Genomic DNA, 18,682 nt, shown 5'->3' on the forward strand with positions numbered 1-18,682 from the left:
TTCTTGTTCAACCTTTTGTGAATCGGAATGATCTGAGGAAGAGTGGGACTGGCTTGATTCCTGGAGCCATCTGATGTCCAGGTAAGGATGGCAGGATAGTTTTAATAATATTGAATGAGAGAAAATGAATATTACAGTTATTTTGAATTTTATCAGGAGACTGGGAAAGAAGAAGTGGAGCAAGCATCCTTCATGTGAAGATGACTTCTAACACCAATACGCAAAATCAACAACAGTGGCAGGAAGGATGTCTATGCCTAATGACACCCAGTTCCGTCCTTCCTCATTCCTTTTGCTGGGCATCCCAGGGCTAGAGGACATGCATGTCTGGATTGGATTCCCCTTTCTCTTTGTGTATCTTGTTGCCCTCCTGGGGAATGCTGCTGTCCTGTTCGTGATCCGGACTGAGCATAGCCTCCATGAGCCCATGTACTACTTCCTGGCCATGTTGGACACCATCGACCTGGGCCTGTCCACAGCCGCCATCCCCAAAATGCTGGGGATTTTCTGGTTCAACCTCAGGAGCATATCTTTTGAAAGCTGCCTTTCCCAGATGTTCTTCATCCACTTCTTCACTGTTATGGAGAGCATTGTGTTGGTGGCCATGGCCTTTGACCGCTACATTGCCATTTGTAAACCCCTTCGCTATACCACGATCCTCACCAGCAAAGTCATCAGCGTTATTGCAGGCATTTCCATTCTGCGGAGCCTGTACATGGTGGGCCCACTGGTGTTTCTCCTCCTGAGGCTGCCCTTCTGTGGGCATCATATCATCCCTCATACCTACTGTGAGCACATGGGCATTGCCCGTCTGGCCTGTGCCAGCATCAAACTGAATATAATGTTTGGCCTTGGCAACATTTCTCTCTTATTATTGGATGTGCTCCTAATTATTCTCTCCTATGCCAGGATCCTCTATGCAGTCTTTTGCCTGCCTTCCTGGGAGGCTCGACTCAAAGCCCTCAACACCTGTGGATCCCATATTGGTGTTATCTTAGCCTTTTTCACTCCTGCCTTTTTCTCTTTCTTGTCACACCGTTTTGGCCACAATGTTCCCCAATATGTCCATATTCTCTTAGCCAATCTATACGTGGTAGTTCCTCCAGCCCTCAATCCTGTAATCTATGGGGTCCGGACCAAGCAGATTAGGGAGCGAGTGCTGAGAATTTTGTTCAAGAAAGATATACAAACAGTCAGAGATCTTGAAAGATTTAAATAGAATTCATGTTTTGTGCACTGTAAAATTAGATTGTCTTATGTCTAACCAATTAGAAAAAAGGAAGACAAAGAAAAATATTGAGACCAACAACATTAATTATCTTTGAATTGCAGGTTTTATGTTTAATGTTAATAATATGTACATTAATGATAATATTGGATTGGAACAGTTTAGTGTCTTCATGCAAAAAGATGAATTTAGACCCTTATTTTCCACCATAGAGAAAATTAACCTACAGTAGATCAGAGAACTAAAGACAAGAGCCTTGGTACAAGATTATATAGATAAGACAATGGCAAAAATATTATTAAATGATTAATTGTACTTCACTAAAATTAAAATATATTTTCTTTCAAAGATACTAATAATAAAATGAAAAAGCAAGCCACAGTCTGTGAGAAAATATTTTTATATCATATGTATGATAAATGATTTGTATCAAAATATATAAAGAACTCATAATTTAATTATAAACGTAGCCAAATTACCCAATTAAAAAATAGACAATAAGTCAGTTGGAGAAAGATAAATATCACATGATCTCACTTATTTGTGGAATATAATGGAACAACATAAATTGATGAACAAAAACAGATCCAGAGACAGAGAAGCATCAATCAGAGGGAAAGCGGGGGAGGAGAGGGGGGATGAAGGGGGAGAGATCAACCAAAGGACTTGTTTGCATGCATATAAGCATGACCAATGGACACAGACACTAGGGGGGTGAGGGCATGAGCGGGGGGGTGGAGGGGCAATGGGGGGATAAGGACACATATGTAACCTTAATCAATAAAGAAAACAAAAAATAGACAAAGTATTATATATGCATTTTTTAAAACATATAAACAATTAGTCAATAAGTACATAAAAATGCTCTTTATAATGAATCACTAAACATGTGCATATTAAAATCACAGTATGGAACAAACATCAGCTCTCTGTGCAATTACAACTTCTTTAAAAGTTTACATCTCTAGAGTACTTTTGAATAAATCTATATAGCATCTCCATCTCAGAGTCTACTAGAGAACCAAGGTGAAGATGGTATTCTTTTCTTTATGGCGTATTTTCAACATTTTTCTGTCATGCTTTATGGTTTTGTTATGAGATTTTTCAAAGCTAATGTGTCTTATTTAGCTTGAAGCTTTTATTTACTTTGGTCTTTGATTTTCAACAAGTTTACTTAATGTGCTATTTATTTTTTAAAACTACATCATTATTATTGAAATCTGTAGCTTTTTAAAAGTTAAGTTATATGCCTTTCATTACTTTTATAAAAAATATGGCTGATAGCTTTTCAAATATTGCTTCTATATGAATTTCACTTCTCTTGCCTCATGTGATTCCAATTAACCTTAAGTGGTTTGGTTATTTAACATTGTTTAATAAATTTCCTAAGTTTAGAGTCTTAAAAGATCATCAGTTAATTCATTTCATAGATTTCATTGACTAGAAATTTAAAGAAGATAAAAAGGGACTGCTCTTCTCTGCTTCATAATGTTTAGGATCTCAGATATAATCACTCCAATTGTTGAGAGTGATCCAAATGACTGGTGGCTAGAAGTGGATTGTAGCACTCATTTCTAGGATGGTTTCTTTCTCTCATGTCTTGCTTCTAGGCTAGAATATTAGAAATACAGGTTCACCTGGGATCCTTATGCAGAGAACTTACATGTAACTTTTCTAATAGGGTGGTCTTAGAATCAACCTCTTATAAAGGTCCAAAGAAGTAGTCTTCCCATCAGTATAAGATTGAAGTTACATTGCCTATTAAATTCAATTCTGAGAAGTTATATAGCACTGCCTTCAGCATACTCTATTGATTCCAGCAGTCATATGCAGCTCCAAATTCAAAGAGAGAGGAATCAGACTCACATTTATCGATGAGTAGAGTGTCAATTATCTATATATATAAAAGCCTAAGTGACCGAACAACCAAAAGACCAGTCAACCAGTTGCTATGACAGGTACTGACCAACAGGGGATAGACGCTCAAAGCACAGGATCAGGCTCCCTCCTGTCTGGACCAGGCCTGCAGGGATCGGGTCAAAACTGGCTGTCTGACATCGCCCGAGGGGTCCCAGATTGTGAGAGGCCGCAGGCCAGGCCGAGGAGCCCCTCAGGGGCCTCTAGTCTATCTATCTATCTATGTATATATAAAGAGCCAGGGGTCATCACATCTGAAACAACTGAACGGATGACTGAACAGGCTGAGTGGGGCAACAAGGCCGTCAGGGGGTTTAGTGAGGGACAACCAAACGACTGAGCAGCAGGCTGTGTGGGGCGACCAGGCCCTCAGGAGGGTTAGTGTGGGACGACCAAACGACTGAACAGCAGGCTGCGTGGGGGGATCAGGCTGGCGGGGGCGGGGGGGGGGGCAGTTGTGGGCAACCAGGCCAGCAGGGGTGGGAGTTAGGGGAAACCAGGCTGGTGGGTGGGGGTGCAGTGGGGGTGACCAGGCCAGCAGGGGAGGTTGTTGGGGGCAATTAGGCTGGCAGCAAGGGGGTAGTGAGATGCAACTAGGTCAGTGGGGGTGACAGTTGGGAGAAACCAGGCTGGCGGGGGGTGGTGGTGTCAGTTAGGGGCGACCAGGCTGGCAGAGGGGGGAAGTTGGGGTTGAGCAGGCTGGCAGAGGGGTGCAGTTGGGGCGATCAGGCCAATAGGGGGTGACATTTGGGGGCAACCAGCCAGCAGGGGGGGCAGTTGGGGGCAATCAGGCAGGCTAAGTAGGTGAGCGGTTAGGAACCAACTATCCCAGATTACGAGAGGGATGTCCGACTGCCAGCAGTCACTCCTAACTGCCCCCCACCGCCAGCCTGCAGTCGGGGGGGCAGTCGGACATCCCCTAAGGGGTCCCAGATCAAAGATGGTGCAGGCCGGGCTGAGGGACACCCCACCCCCCACCCCAGTGCATGAATTACATGCACCGAGCCACTAGTATATCAATAAAAGAAACCATTTGACACTTCTAACATTCTGCGTGGAAATCACTTTAGCTAAATCCAGTTCATTATAAGTGTTTTCTATTTTCCGTGTTACTGAAGGCAACAGTTTGGCCAAACTTGATATCTGGATATGAAAACTATCCCCTTTCTGAAGCTGTTAATTAAACCTTTCTCATTTTTCTTCTGTCCTCACCTTCATTCTCCTCGAGGTCCATCAGTCTTTCTTTCTATGCATGGCTTTCAAAGAAATAACACATGTTTTGGGTTCATTAAAATGGAACCTAATTTAAGGTAGAAAGTTTCCTCTTGGTTTTCTATTCTTGCGTATAAGAAATGCCAAAATTTAAGTGTATAAAACAACAAATCAAATATTTTATTATGTTTACAGATTCTATAAGTCAGGAATTCAGAAAAAGCACACCAAGGAAGACTCATTTTTTTCAACAAAACATAGCATCTCGGTTGGGGTAGCTCTAATGGATGAAATCAATTTAAATAATTTAGAGATTGCAATATGTGGGGTAGGTGATCCAAAGCTAGTTTCTTTACTGATATGTCTGGGCCTAGGCTCAGCTAAGACTCTTATCTGGAGCTTAACTTTGCAAGATTCCTTGAGACTGAGTGGTTTCTCTCTGTCCTGGTAATTAGCCTCTTTCCTTGCTCATATAATCATTAAACAACTGGTGGGGTAATCATGAGTAAGAAGTTAGCTCACCTTATTGAGCTTTCCTATCTCTAAAATCTTGGGTTATCACATGACATTTTTGTTGCTTTATCTGGTCTTTCACCTAAATAGTTCATGAGGAGTGGGGCAAAGGAATAATAGGCATATCAAATTTAGGCTATGACAGAGATGATGTAGAACAAAGAGGGAAGACTGATGGGACATATCATTGAAGAAGGCAGATAATCATTTAAATCAGGAATTTAAATGTTAATCAGGAATTTAGGTTTTTAAGTAGGAAAGCAGAAAAGCTACATTGTCATTGGAAAAAATAGAGAGCTGGTGACTCTTGCCCCAGAGTGCCAATGTAGGGAGGAAGAACTCTCCAGTGAATATTACTTCGTCTCTGTCAGAAACCCAGGGAGACTACAGTCCCCATCCAACTGGACGCAGGGCCACCGCACCAATATAAATGCCTATTCGTTGCCAGCAAGGTGTGGACCCAGAGAGAGGTCAGATTATATTTTCAAGCGCTGTCCTCTCAGAGACATTTGGAAAGCAAGGTAAGACTGTTATTCGTAGTTAGGGTTGTGGAAAATTGGGAATGAGTTCATGCTAAGTTAGAATAGAGTGAGGAAAAGAAAATAAGTGTGTAACACAGCATTGGAAAAAGGATAAAAAGAATACACAGGCAAGCTTTGGGCAGTACAAATTTTATACCATAAATTTTCATGGCAACATATATTCACATCCGTAGTCCCACACATACAACAGCAGGTGAGATACAGAAGAAAACTCTATATCAGTTCATTTATTTTTTTCAACTTTATGTTAGGTACAACATCAAGAGACCAAGGACTATGCTTTCCTGGCACCTAGCACATTTTCAGACCTACTAAATGAGATAAGCAGGTATGTTTGTGAACAGACACATTGACTGAATAAATTATGAAGCATAACTGTGACTACTAATAAAGTTTTTTATATTTTGTTTTGTTTTGTTTTATTTTATTAGGACTCAGGACCAAGGTAAAAAGTTAACTGAGAAATAAGATAACATGTAATAGTGCAGGTCTTTTCCTAGTAGCATACCACTATGCCATGGGACTATGAATTAGGCAGAGATAAGATGAAAGGTGGAGGGTAGGGTTTTCAATTTTGGTATTATTTACATTGTGGGTCAGATTTTTCTTTTTGTTGTTGTGCTGTTTTTTGTTTTTTTTTGGCAGGGGGGGCGGGATGCTCTGTGCATTGTAGGATGTTTCGCAACATCCCTGGCATCTAGACATCAGTAACACTTCCTTCAAGTTGTGATAATAAAACAATGTTTCCTGACATTCCTAAATATACCCAAGGGGAAAACAATCAATCCTGATGCAAACCGCTGGTATAAAGAATCTCTTCTTGTTATCTTTATCAGGTAGAGGACTTGAAATGGTGTTAATGTACACTGGGGTAGCTGAGGTGGAGGTGTGGAATATAGTGGAGTACCAACATGATGCAGAACCGAGAGAATGACTGTCTGATATAAGTTCATTACAGAACATTAGAAACCATGATCTCAAAGAGGAGAAGCTGGGGCCCAGTCTCATCATTGTGCCTGGCAAAGATCTGAGGTTGTATACATCTATTTTGATGGGATAGATTGGTTTTTACTTATGAAATGAGTAACTGGTTGGTTTGCTCATTGGTAACTGATCAATTCTGTGTAGCACTCCTGGAAATTCAGAGGTGAGAATAGGAAAGAGCTTTCTTCTGTGGATAAAACCATAATAATTCTACCACCACATGCTCTAGCTCATTTGGGTGACAGTTTTCACTGAAAGATAGAGCCATTAATCTCCAGAATCTAGAGAAGGTTGCACAGATCACAGAGTCCAGCTCTTAAAGGACAAACCTATGGACTCACCTTTCAGGGTAGGGCCCATGATAATTTTAGTTCCTGTTTTTAAAACACACATTCATTTCTAGCTGCAATAAACTTCTTGTGCTTCTTTGTAAAATATAGTTTTTGATCCATTTCATATCCTACATAAAGTTTATTTTGTTCAAATCCATACCCACAGTATTTCCTTTGTTTTTCTACCATCATGCAACATTTTATTAAAATTTCATCTTTATATCACCCTCATCACAGTGTGAGAGTATTGGCCAAGTCTTATTCAAATTTTCTATCTAAATTTCTACCCAATGTCTCATCCCTTCTTTCTGTTACTCCTAAAAGGCCCCAGAGGGGCCACATTTTTTGCTACAGGATGGTCCTATAGCAAAAGGAGGCTTTTTCTGTGCATCTGTCTCTGATGGGTACTACTCAAATATGAACTCCCCCAATTTCCAGGCAACTAGCCCCATACACTATCATTTCCACACTGTTTTCAAAATTGCTTCCATTTAGGAAGTTAGCCAATAAACAACTTCCCCTTTCTTGATTGTCTTAAAATATGAACTCAGGATAAGTAAATCCAGGAATTTGCCACTCAAGCTATATAAAGAACCATTTAACAAATTCCTTTTTCATTCAGTACTTAAAGGAGACATTCAGGAAAACATCAAGATTGGGATAGAGCTATGGTCGGCAAACTGTGGCTCGCGAGCCACATGCGACTCTTTGGCCCCTTGAGTGTGGCCCTTCCTAAGCCTTAGGAGCACCCTAATTAAGTTAATAACAATGTACCTACCTATATAGTTTAAGTTTAACAAATGTGGCTCTCAAAAGAAATTTCAATCGTTGTACTGTTGATATTTGGCTCTGTTGACTAATGAGTTTGTCGACCACTGGGTTAGAGTATAGCTTTACTAAACTCTAATCTAAAGGGTATCCAAGGTGACACCTCCTTTTCCATGTATAAGTGAGTTAAATGGACTTGAATATGGGAGCTAAAAAAACCGCAAAACTCTTTAGGTAGCCCTGATTACACTTCCCAAGAAAGCTTCTTAAATTAATTTAAGTTTTTGTTTGTTCAATGGAAAATGAGACCATTTCAATTTAGAACATTGTATACTGGTAAATCAAAGTTTGCCCTAACTTTATAAGCCCCTGTGCAACATGTCTTCCTTTTCTTGTCTTTATTCATGATCCAAAATGTTTTGGATGAAGATGGCTGTTGGACTATCTAGCTAATTTGGAAACTATGTTATTAATCACCTGGTGTATGCTGGATGTTGTTATGAATTTTCTCTGACTCAGTCATTTAAGAAACATTGTTTTCTGAGAATTTGTATGTGTGATGCGGTTTTAGGTGCATGAATAAACAAAAGTAAATTTTCAGCCTCCGGTTTCAGGATCAAATAGTCAAAGGTATAGGCACAGTAAAAAAAAAAAAAAAAAAAAATATGCATATCCTACATAAAAAACCCTAAAATGGCAGAATGAGTGGTGGAATGACTGGTCTCTATTACGGGCACTGACCACCAGGGGGCAGACACTCAATGCAGGAGTTCAGCCAGAAGCCAGGCTCATGGCTGGTGAGTGCAGCAGCTGTGGTGCAAGCCTCTCCCACCTCCACTGCAGGCGGGCAGTAAGGAGCGAAGGGTCCCAGACTGCAGGGGTCCCAGACTGCAAGGGCCACAGACTGTGATAGGGTGCAGGCCAGGCTGAGGGAACCCCTCAACCCCCAGTGCATGAACTTTGTGCACTGGGCCTCTAGTATATGTATAAACATGCATGTATATTTACAAATATAAATATACATAATACATAGATAAATGGTTTTCAAATACATATATAAATGGTCCTCAAGTTTCTCAATAAAATAATGTGTTGAATTTCATATGCTAAAGTATATTTCATATACATTAAATACAATGTATGTAACACCAGAAAGTACAAAAAACAAAGACCTTTATTATTTCTACTCCTTACCTTGAATATCACCTTCATGGGTATTCTCCTCTCTCTTCTTGTTCAACCTTTTGTGAATCGGAATGATCTGAGGAAGAGTGGGACTGGCTTGATTCCTGGAGCCATCTGATGTCCAGGTAAGGATGGCAGGATAGTTTTAATAATATTGAATGAGAGAAAATGAATATTACAGTTATTTTGAATTTTATCAGGAGACTGGGAAAGAAGAAGTGGAGCAAGCATCCTTCATGTGAAGATGACTTCTAACACCAATACGCAAAATCAACAACAGTGGCAGGAAGGATGTCTATGCCTAATGACACCCAGTTCCGTCCTTCCTCATTCCTTTTGCTGGGCATCCCAGGGCTAGAGGACATGCATGTCTGGATTGGATTCCCCTTTCTCTTTGTGTATCTTGTTGCCCTCCTGGGGAATGCTGCTGTCCTGTTCGTGATCCGGACTGAGCATAGCCTCCATGAGCCCATGTACTACTTCCTGGCCATGTTGGACACCATCGACCTGGGCCTGTCCACAGCCGCCATCCCCAAAATGCTGGGGATTTTCTGGTTCAACCTCAGGAGCATATCTTTTGAAAGCTGCCTTTCCCAGATGTTCTTCATCCACTTCTTCACTGTTATGGAGAGCATTGTGTTGGTGGCCATGGCCTTTGACCGCTACATTGCCATTTGTAAACCCCTTCGCTATACCACGATCCTCACCAGCAAAGTCATCAGCGTTATTGCAGGCATTTCCATTCTGCGGAGCCTGTACATGGTGGGCCCACTGGTGTTTCTCCTCCTGAGGCTGCCCTTCTGTGGGCATCATATCATCCCTCATACCTACTGTGAGCACATGGGCATTGCCCGTCTGGCCTGTGCCAGCATCAAACTGAATATAATGTTTGGCCTTGGCAACATTTCTCTCTTATTATTGGATGTGCTCCTAATTATTCTCTCCTATGCCAGGATCCTCTATGCAGTCTTTTGCCTGCCTTCCTGGGAGGCTCGACTCAAAGCCCTCAACACCTGTGGATCCCATATTGGTGTTATCTTAGCCTTTTTCACTCCTGCCTTTTTCTCTTTCTTGTCACACCGTTTTGGCCACAATGTTCCCCAATATGTCCATATTCTCTTAGCCAATCTATACGTGGTAGTTCCTCCAGCCCTCAATCCTGTAATCTATGGGGTCCGGACCAAGCAGATTAGGGAGCGAGTGCTGAGAATTTTGTTCAAGAAAGATATACAAACAGTCAGAGATCTTGAAAGATTTAAATAGAATTCATGTTTTGTGCACTGTAAAATTAGATTGTCTTATGTCTAACCAATTAGAAAAAAGGAAGACAAAGAAAAATATTGAGACCAACAACATTAATTATCTTTGAATTGCAGGTTTTATGTTTAATGTTAATAATATGTACATTAATGATAATATTGGATTGGAACAGTTTAGTGTCTTCATGCAAAAAGATGAATTTAGACCCTTATTTTCCACCATAGAGAAAATTAACCTACAGTAGATCAGAGAACTAAAGACAAGAGCCTTGGTACAAGATTATATAGATAAGACAATGGCAAAAATATTATTAAATGATTAATTGTACTTCACTAAAATTAAAATATATTTTCTTTCAAAGATACTAATAATAAAATGAAAAAGCAAGCCACAGTCTGTGAGAAAATATTTTTATATCATATGTATGATAAATGATTTGTATCAAAATATATAAAGAACTCATAATTTAATTATAAACGTAGCCAAATTACCCAATTAAAAAATAGACAATAAGTCAGTTGGAGAAAGATAAATATCACATGATCTCACTTATTTGTGGAATATAATGGAACAACATAAATTGATGAACAAAAACAGATCCAGAGACAGAGAAGCATCAATCAGAGGGAAAGCGGGGGAGGAGAGGGGGGATGAAGGGGGAGAGATCAACCAAAGGACTTGTTTGCATGCATATAAGCATGACCAATGGACACAGACACTAGGGGGGTGAGGGCATGAGCGGGGGGGTGGAGGGGCAATGGGGGGATAAGGACACATATGTAACCTTAATCAATAAAGAAAACAAAAAATAGACAAAGTATTATATATGCATTTTTTAAAACATATAAACAATTAGTCAATAAGTACATAAAAATGCTCTTTATAATGAATCACTAAACATGTGCATATTAAAATCACAGTATGGAACAAACATCAGCTCTCTGTGCAATTACAACTTCTTTAAAAGTTTACATCTCTAGAGTACTTTTGAATAAATCTATATAGCATCTCCATCTCAGAGTCTACTAGAGAACCAAGGTGAAGATGGTATTCTTTTCTTTATGGCGTATTTTCAACATTTTTCTGTCATGCTTTATGGTTTTGTTATGAGATTTTTCAAAGCTAATGTGTCTTATTTAGCTTGAAGCTTTTATTTACTTTGGTCTTTGATTTTCAACAAGTTTACTTAATGTGCTATTTATTTTTTAAAACTACATCATTATTATTGAAATCTGTAGCTTTTTAAAAGTTAAGTTATATGCCTTTCATTACTTTTATAAAAAATATGGCTGATAGCTTTTCAAATATTGCTTCTATATGAATTTCACTTCTCTTGCCTCATGTGATTCCAATTAACCTTAAGTGGTTTGGTTATTTAACATTGTTTAATAAATTTCCTAAGTTTAGAGTCTTAAAAGATCATCAGTTAATTCATTTCATAGATTTCATTGACTAGAAATTTAAAGAAGATAAAAAGGGACTGCTCTTCTCTGCTTCATAATGTTTAGGATCTCAGATATAATCACTCCAATTGTTGAGAGTGATCCAAATGACTGGTGGCTAGAAGTGGATTGTAGCACTCATTTCTAGGATGGTTTCTTTCTCTCATGTCTTGCTTCTAGGCTAGAATATTAGAAATACAGGTTCACCTGGGATCCTTATGCAGAGAACTTACATGTAACTTTTCTAATAGGGTGGTCTTAGAATCAACCTCTTATAAAGGTCCAAAGAAGTAGTCTTCCCATCAGTATAAGATTGAAGTTACATTGCCTATTAAATTCAATTCTGAGAAGTTATATAGCACTGCCTTCAGCATACTCTATTGATTCCAGCAGTCATATGCAGCTCCAAATTCAAAGAGAGAGGAATCAGACTCACATTTATCGATGAGTAGAGTGTCAATTATCTATATATATAAAAGCCTAAGTGACCGAACAACCAAAAGACCAGTCAACCAGTTGCTATGACAGGTACTGACCACCAGGGGATAGACGCTCAAAGCACAGGATCAGGCTCCCTCCTGTCTGGACCAGGCCTGCAGGGATCGGGTCAAAACTGGCTGTCTGACATCGCCCGAGGGGTCCCAGATTGTGAGAGGCCGCAGGCCAGGCCGAGGAGCCCCTCAGGGGCCTCTAGTCTATCTATCTATCTATGTATATATAAAGAGCCAGGGGTCATCACATCTGAAACAACTGAACGGATGACTGAACAGGCTGAGTGGGGCAACAAGGCCGTCAGGGGGTTTAGTGAGGGACAACCAAACGACTGAGCAGCAGGCTGTGTGGGGCGACCAGGCCCTCAGGAGGGTTAGTGTGGGACGACCAAACGACTGAACAGCAGGCTGCGTGGGGGGATCAGGCTGGCGGGGGCGGGGGGGGGGGGCAGTTGTGGGCAACCAGGCCAGCAGGGGTGGGAGTTAGGGGAAACCAGGCTGGTGGGTGGGGGTGCAGTGGGGGTGACCAGGCCAGCAGGGGAGGTTGTTGGGGGCAATTAGGCTGGCAGCAAGGGGGTAGTGAGATGCAACTAGGTCAGTGGGGGTGACAGTTGGGAGAAACCAGGCTGGCGGGGGGTGGTGGTGTCAGTTAGGGGCGACCAGGCTGGCAGAGGGGGGAAGTTGGGGTTGAGCAGGCTGGCAGAGGGGTGCAGTTGGGGCGATCAGGCCAATAGGGGGTGACATTTGGGGGCAACCAGCCAGCAGGGGGGGCAGTTGGGGGCAATCAGGCAGGCTAAGTAGGTGAGCGGTTAGGAACCAACTATCCCAGATTACGAGAGGGATGTCCGACTGCCAGCAGTCACTCCTAACTGCCCCCCACCGCCAGCCTGCAGTCGGGGGGGCAGTCGGACATCCCCTAAGGGGTCCCAGATCAAAGATGGTGCAGGCCGGGCTGAGGGACACCCCACCCCCCACCCCAGTGCATGAATTACATGCACCGAGCCACTAGTATATCAATAAAAGAAACCATTTGACACTTCTAACATTCTGCGTGGAAATCACTTTAGCTAAATCCAGTTCATTATAAGTGTTTTCTATTTTCCATGTTACTGAAGGCAACAGTTTGGCCAAACTTGATATCTGGATATGAAAACTATCCCCTTTCTGAAGCTGTTAATTAAACCTTTCTCATTTTTCTTCTGTCCTCACCTTCATTCTCCTCGAGGTCCATCAGTCTTTCTTTCTATGCATGGCTTTCAAAGAAATAACACATGTTTTGGGTTCATTAAAATGGAACCTAATTTAAGGTAGAAAGTTTCCTCTTGGTTTTCTATTCTTGCGTATAAGAAATGCCAAAATTTAAGTGTATAAAACAACAAATCAAATATTTTATTATGTTTACAGATTCTATAAGTCAGGAATTCAGAAAAAGCACACCAAGGAAGACTCATTTTTTTCAACAAAACATAGCATCTCGGTTGGGGTAGCTCTAATGGATGAAATCAATTTAAATAATATAGAGATTGCAATATGTGGGGTAGGTGATCCAAAGCTAGTTTCTTGACTGATATGTCTGGGCCTAGGCTCAGCTAAGACTCTTATCTGGAGCTTAACTTTGCAAGATTCCTTGAGACTGAGTGGTTTCTCTCTGTCCTGGTAATTAGCCTCTTTCCTTGCTCATATAATCATTAAACAACTGGTGGGGTAATCATGAGTAAGAAGTTAGCTCACCTTATTGAGCTTTCCTATCTCTAAAATCTTGGGTTATCACATGACATTTTTGTTGCTTTATCTGGTCTTTCACCTAAATAGTTCATGAGGAGTGGGGCAAAGGAATAATAGGCATATCAAATTTAGGCTATGACAGAGATGATGTAGAACAAAGAGGGAAGACTGATGGGACATATCATTGAAGAAGGCAGATAATCATTTAAATCAGGAATTTAAATGTTAATCAGGAATTTAGGTTTTTAAGTAGGAAAGCAGAAAAGCTACATTGTCATTGGAAAAAATAGAGAGCTGGTGACTCTTGCCCCAGAGTGCCAATGTAGGGAGGAAGAACTCTCCAGTGAATATTACTTCGTCTCTGTCAGAAACCCAGGGAGACTACAGTCCCCATCCAACTGGACGCAGGGCCACCGCACCAATATAAATGCCTATTCGTTGCCAGCAAGGTGTGGACCCAGAGAGAGGTCAGATTATATTTTCAAGCGCTGTCCTCTCAGAGACATTTGGAAAGCAAGGTAAGACTGTTATTCGTAGTTAGGGTTGTGGAAAATTGGGAATGAGTTCATGCTAAGTTAGAATAGAGTGAGGAAAAGAAAATAAGTGTGTAACACAGCATTGGAAAAAGGATAAAAAGAATACACAGGCAAGCTTTGGGCAGTACAAATTTTATACCATAAATTTTCATGGCAACATATATTCACATCCGTAGTCCCACACATACAACAGCAGGTGAGATACAGAAGAAAACTCTATATCAGTTCATTTATTTTTTTCAACTTTATGTTAGGTACAACATCAAGAGACCAAGGACTATGCTTTCCTGGCACCTAGCACATTTTCAGACCTACTAAATGAGATAAGCAGGTATGTTTGTGAACAGACACATTGACTGAATAAATTATGAAGCATAACTGTGACTACTAATAAAGTTTTTTATATTTTGTTTTGTTTTGTTTTATTTTATTAGGACTCAGGACCAAGGTAAAAAGTTAACTGAGAAATAAGATAACATGTAATAGTGCAGGTCTTTTCCTAGTAGCATACCACTATGCCATGGGACTATGAATTAGGCAGAGATAAGATGAAAGGTGGAGGGTACGGATTTCAATTTTGGTATTATTTACATTGTGGGTCAGATTTTTCTTTGTGTTGTTGTGTTTTTTTTTTGTTGTTTTTTTTGGGGGGGGAGGAAGGGATGCTCTGTGCATTGTAGGATGTTTCGCAACATCCCTGGCATCTAGACATCAGTAACACTTCCTTTAAGTTGTGATAATAAAAAAATGTTTCCTGGCATTCATAAATATACCCAAGGGGAAAACAATCAATCCTGATGCAAACCGCTGGTATAAAGAATCTCTTCTTGTTATCTTTATCAGGTAGAGGACTTGAAATGGTGTTAATGTACACTGGGGTAGCTGAGGTGGAGGTGTGGAATATAGTGGAGTACCAACATGATGCAGAACCGAGAGAATGACTGTCTGATATAAGTTCATTACAGAACATTAGAAACCATGATCTCAAAGAGGAGAAGCTGGGGCCCAGTCTCATCATTGTGCCTGGCAAAGATCTGAGGTTGTATACATCTATTTTGATGGGATAGATTGGTTTTTACTTATGAAATGAGTAACTGGTTGGTTTGCTCATTGGTAACTGATCAATTCTGTGTAGCACTCCTGGAAATTCAGAGGTGAGAATAGGAAAGAGCTTTCTTCTGTGGACAAAACCATAATAATTCTACCACCACATGCTCTAGCTCATTTGGGTGACAGTTTTCACTGAAAGATAGAGCCATTAATCTCCAGAATCTAGAGAAGGTTGCACACATCACAGAGTCCAGCTCTTAAAGGACAAACCTATGGACTCACCTTTCAGGGTAGGGCCCATGATAATTTTAGTTCCTGTTTTTAAAACACACATTCATTTCTAGCTGCAATAAACTTCTTGTGCTTCTTTGTAAAATATAGTTTTTGATCCATTTCATATCCTACATAAAGTTTATTTTGTTCAAATCCATACCCACAGTATTTCCTTTGTTTTTCTACCATCATGCAACATTTTATTAAAATTTCATCTTTATATCACCCTCATCACAGTGTGAGAGTATTGGCCAAGTCTTACTCAAGTTTCTATCTAAATTTCTACCCAATGTCTCATCCCTTCTTTCCGTTACTCCTAAAAGGCCCCAGAGGGGCCACATTTTTTGCTACAGGATGGTCCTATAGCAAAAGGAGGCTTTTTCTGTGCATCTGTCTCTGATGGGTACTACTCAAATATGAACTCCCCCAATTTCCAGGCAACTAGCCCCATACACTATCATTTCCACACTGTTTTCAAAATTGCTTCCATTTAGGAAGTTAGCCAATAAACAACTTCCCCATTCTTGATTGTCTTAAAATATGAACTCAGGATAAGTAAATCCAGGAATTTGCCACTCAAGCTATATAAAGAACCATTTAACAAATTCCTTTTTCATTTAGTACTTAAAGGAGACATTCAGGAAAACATCAAGATTGGGATAGAGCTATGGTCGGCAAACTGTGGCTCGCGAGCCACATGCGACTCTTTGGCCCCTTGAGTGTGGCCCTTCCTAAGCCTTAGGAGCACCCTAATTAAGTTAATAACAATGTACCTACCTATATAGTTTAAGTTTAACAAATGTGGCTCTCAAAAGAAATTTCAATCGTTGTACTGTTGATATTTGGCTCTGTTGACTAATGAGTTTGTCGACCCCTGGGTTAGAGTATAGCTTTACTAAACTCTAATCTAAAGGGTATCCAAGGTGACACCTCCTTTTCCATGTATAAGTGAGTTAAATGGACTTGAATATGGGAGCTAAAAAAAACGCAAAACTCTTTAGGTAGCCCTGATTACACTTCCCAAGAAAGCTTCTTAAATTAATTTAAGTTTTTGTTTGTTCAATGGAAAATGAGACCATTTCAATTTAGAACATTGTATACTGGTAAATCAAAGTTTGCCCTAACTTTATAAGCCCCTTTGCAACATGTCTTCCTTTTCTTGTCTTTATTCATGATCCAAAATATTTTGGATGAAGATGGCTGTTGGACTATCTAGCTAATTTGGAAACTATGTTATTAATCACCTGGTGTATGCTGGATGTTGTTATGAATTTTCTCTGACTCAGTCATTTAAGAAACATTGTTTTCTGAGAATTTGTATGTGTGATGCGGTTTTAGGTGCATGAATAAACAAAAGTAAATTTTCAGCCTCCGGTTTCAGGATCAAATAGTCAAAGGTATAGGCACAGTAAAAAAAAAAAAAAAAAAAAAAAAAAAAAATATGCATATCCTACATAAAAAACCCTAAAATGGCAGAATGAGTGGTGGAATGACTGGTCTCTATTATGGGCACTGACCACCAGGGGGCAGACACTCAATGCAGGAGTTCAGCCAGAAGCCAGGCTCATGGCTGGTGAGTGCAGCAGCTGTGGTGCAAGCCTCTCCCACCTCCACTGCAGGCGGGCAGTAAGGAGCGAAGGGTCCCAGACTGCAGGGGTCCCAGACTGCAAGGGCCACAGACTGTGATAGGGTGCAGGCCAGGCTGAGGGAACCCCTCAACCCCCAGTGCATGAACTTTGTGCACTGGGCCTCTAGTATATGTATAAACATGCATGTATATTTACAAATATAAATATACATAATACATAGATAAATGGTTTTCAAATACATATATAAATGGTCCTCAAGTTTCTCAATAAAATAATGTGTTGAATTTCATATGCTAAAGTATATTTCATATACATTAAATACAATGTATGTAACACCAGAAAGTACAAAAAACAAAGACCTTTATTATTTCTACTCCTTACCTTGAATATCACCTTCATGGGTATTCTCCTCTCTCTTCTTGTTCAACCTTTTGTGAATCGGAATGATCTGAGGAAGAGTGGGACTGGCTTGATTCCTGGAGCCATCTGATGTCCAGGTAAGGATGGCAGGATAGTTTTAATAATATTGAATGAGAGAAAATGAATATTACAGTTATTTTGAATTTTATCAGGAGACTGGGAAAGAAGAAGTGGAGCAAGCATCCTTCATGTGAAGATGACTTCTAACACCAATACGCAAAATCAACAACAGTGGCAGGAAGGATGTCTATGCCTAATGACACCCAGTTCCGTCCTTCCTCATTCCTTTTGCTGGGCATCCCAGGGCTAGAGGACATGCATGTCTGGATTGGATTCCCCTTTCTCTTTGTGTATCTTGTTGCCCTCCTGGGGAATGCTGCTGTCCTGTTCGTGATCCGGACTGAGCATAGCCTCCATGAGCCCATGTACTACTTCCTGGCCATGTTGGACACCATCGACCTGGGCCTGTCCACAGCCGCCATCCCCAAAATGCTGGGGATTTTCTGGTTCAACCTCAGGAGCATATCTTTTGAAAGCTGCCTTTCCCAGATGTTCTTCATCCACTTCTTCACTGTTATGGAGAGCATTGTGTTGGTGGCCATGGCCTTTGACCGCTACATTGCCATTTGTAAACCCCTTCGCTATACCACGATCCTCACCAGCAAAGTCATCAGCGTTATTGCAGGCATTTCCATTCTGCGGAGCCTGTACATGGTGGGCCCACTGGTGTTTCTCCTCCTGAGGCTGCCCTTCTGTGGGCATCATATCATCCCTCATACCTACTGTGAGCACATGGGCATTGCCCGTCTGGCCTGTGCCAGCATCAAACTGAATATAATGTTTGGCCTTGGCAACATTTCTCTCTTATTATTGGATGTGCTCCTAATTATTCTCTCCTATGCCAGGATCCTCTATGCAGTCTTTTGCCTGCCTTCCTGGGAGGCTCGACTCAAAGCCCTCAACACCTGTGGATCCCATATTGGTGTTATCTTAGCCTTTTTCACTCCTGCCTTTTTCTCTTTCTTGTCACACCGTTTTGGCCACAATGTTCCCCAATATGTCCATATTCTCTTAGCCAATCTATACGTGGTAGTTCCTCCAGCCCTCAATCCTGTAATCTATGGGGTCCGGACCAAGCAGATTAGGGAGCGAGTGCTGAGAATTTTGTTCAAGAAAGATATACAAACAGTCAGAGATCTTGAAAGATTTAAATAG

At 40.7% G+C, this 18,682-nt stretch overlaps 3 protein-coding genes across 3 annotated transcripts; all 3 read left to right on the plus strand.

Annotated features, from left to right (window-relative positions):
* Positions 1-247: 247 nt before the first annotated feature.
* Positions 248-1,219, plus strand: LOC308525446 (olfactory receptor 52E8-like; the record flags this gene model as incomplete). Its single annotated transcript, XM_081100266.1, has 1 exon — positions 248-1,219. The coding sequence occupies one exon, from the start codon at positions 248-250 to the stop codon at positions 1,217-1,219; it is 972 nt and encodes a 323-aa protein (XP_080956392.1).
* A 7,753-nt stretch (positions 1,220-8,972) lies between these two features.
* On the plus strand, positions 8,973-9,944 carry LOC308525448 (olfactory receptor 52E8-like; the record flags this gene model as incomplete). Its single annotated transcript, XM_081100268.1, has 1 exon — positions 8,973-9,944. One exon carries the CDS (start codon positions 8,973-8,975, stop codon positions 9,942-9,944), a length of 972 nt encoding a protein of 323 aa, XP_080956394.1.
* A 7,766-nt stretch (positions 9,945-17,710) lies between these two features.
* Positions 17,711-18,682, plus strand: LOC308525449 (olfactory receptor 52E8-like; the record flags this gene model as incomplete). The annotated part of the gene is made up of 1 exon (XM_081100269.1): positions 17,711-18,682. One exon carries the CDS (start codon positions 17,711-17,713, stop codon positions 18,680-18,682), a length of 972 nt encoding a protein of 323 aa, XP_080956395.1.

The sequence above is a fragment of the Myotis nattereri genome, assembly GCF_964212035.1.
Source record: "Myotis nattereri genome assembly, chromosome: 9".
In the NCBI taxonomy this organism is placed as follows: Eukaryota; Metazoa; Chordata; class Mammalia; order Chiroptera; family Vespertilionidae; genus Myotis; species Myotis nattereri.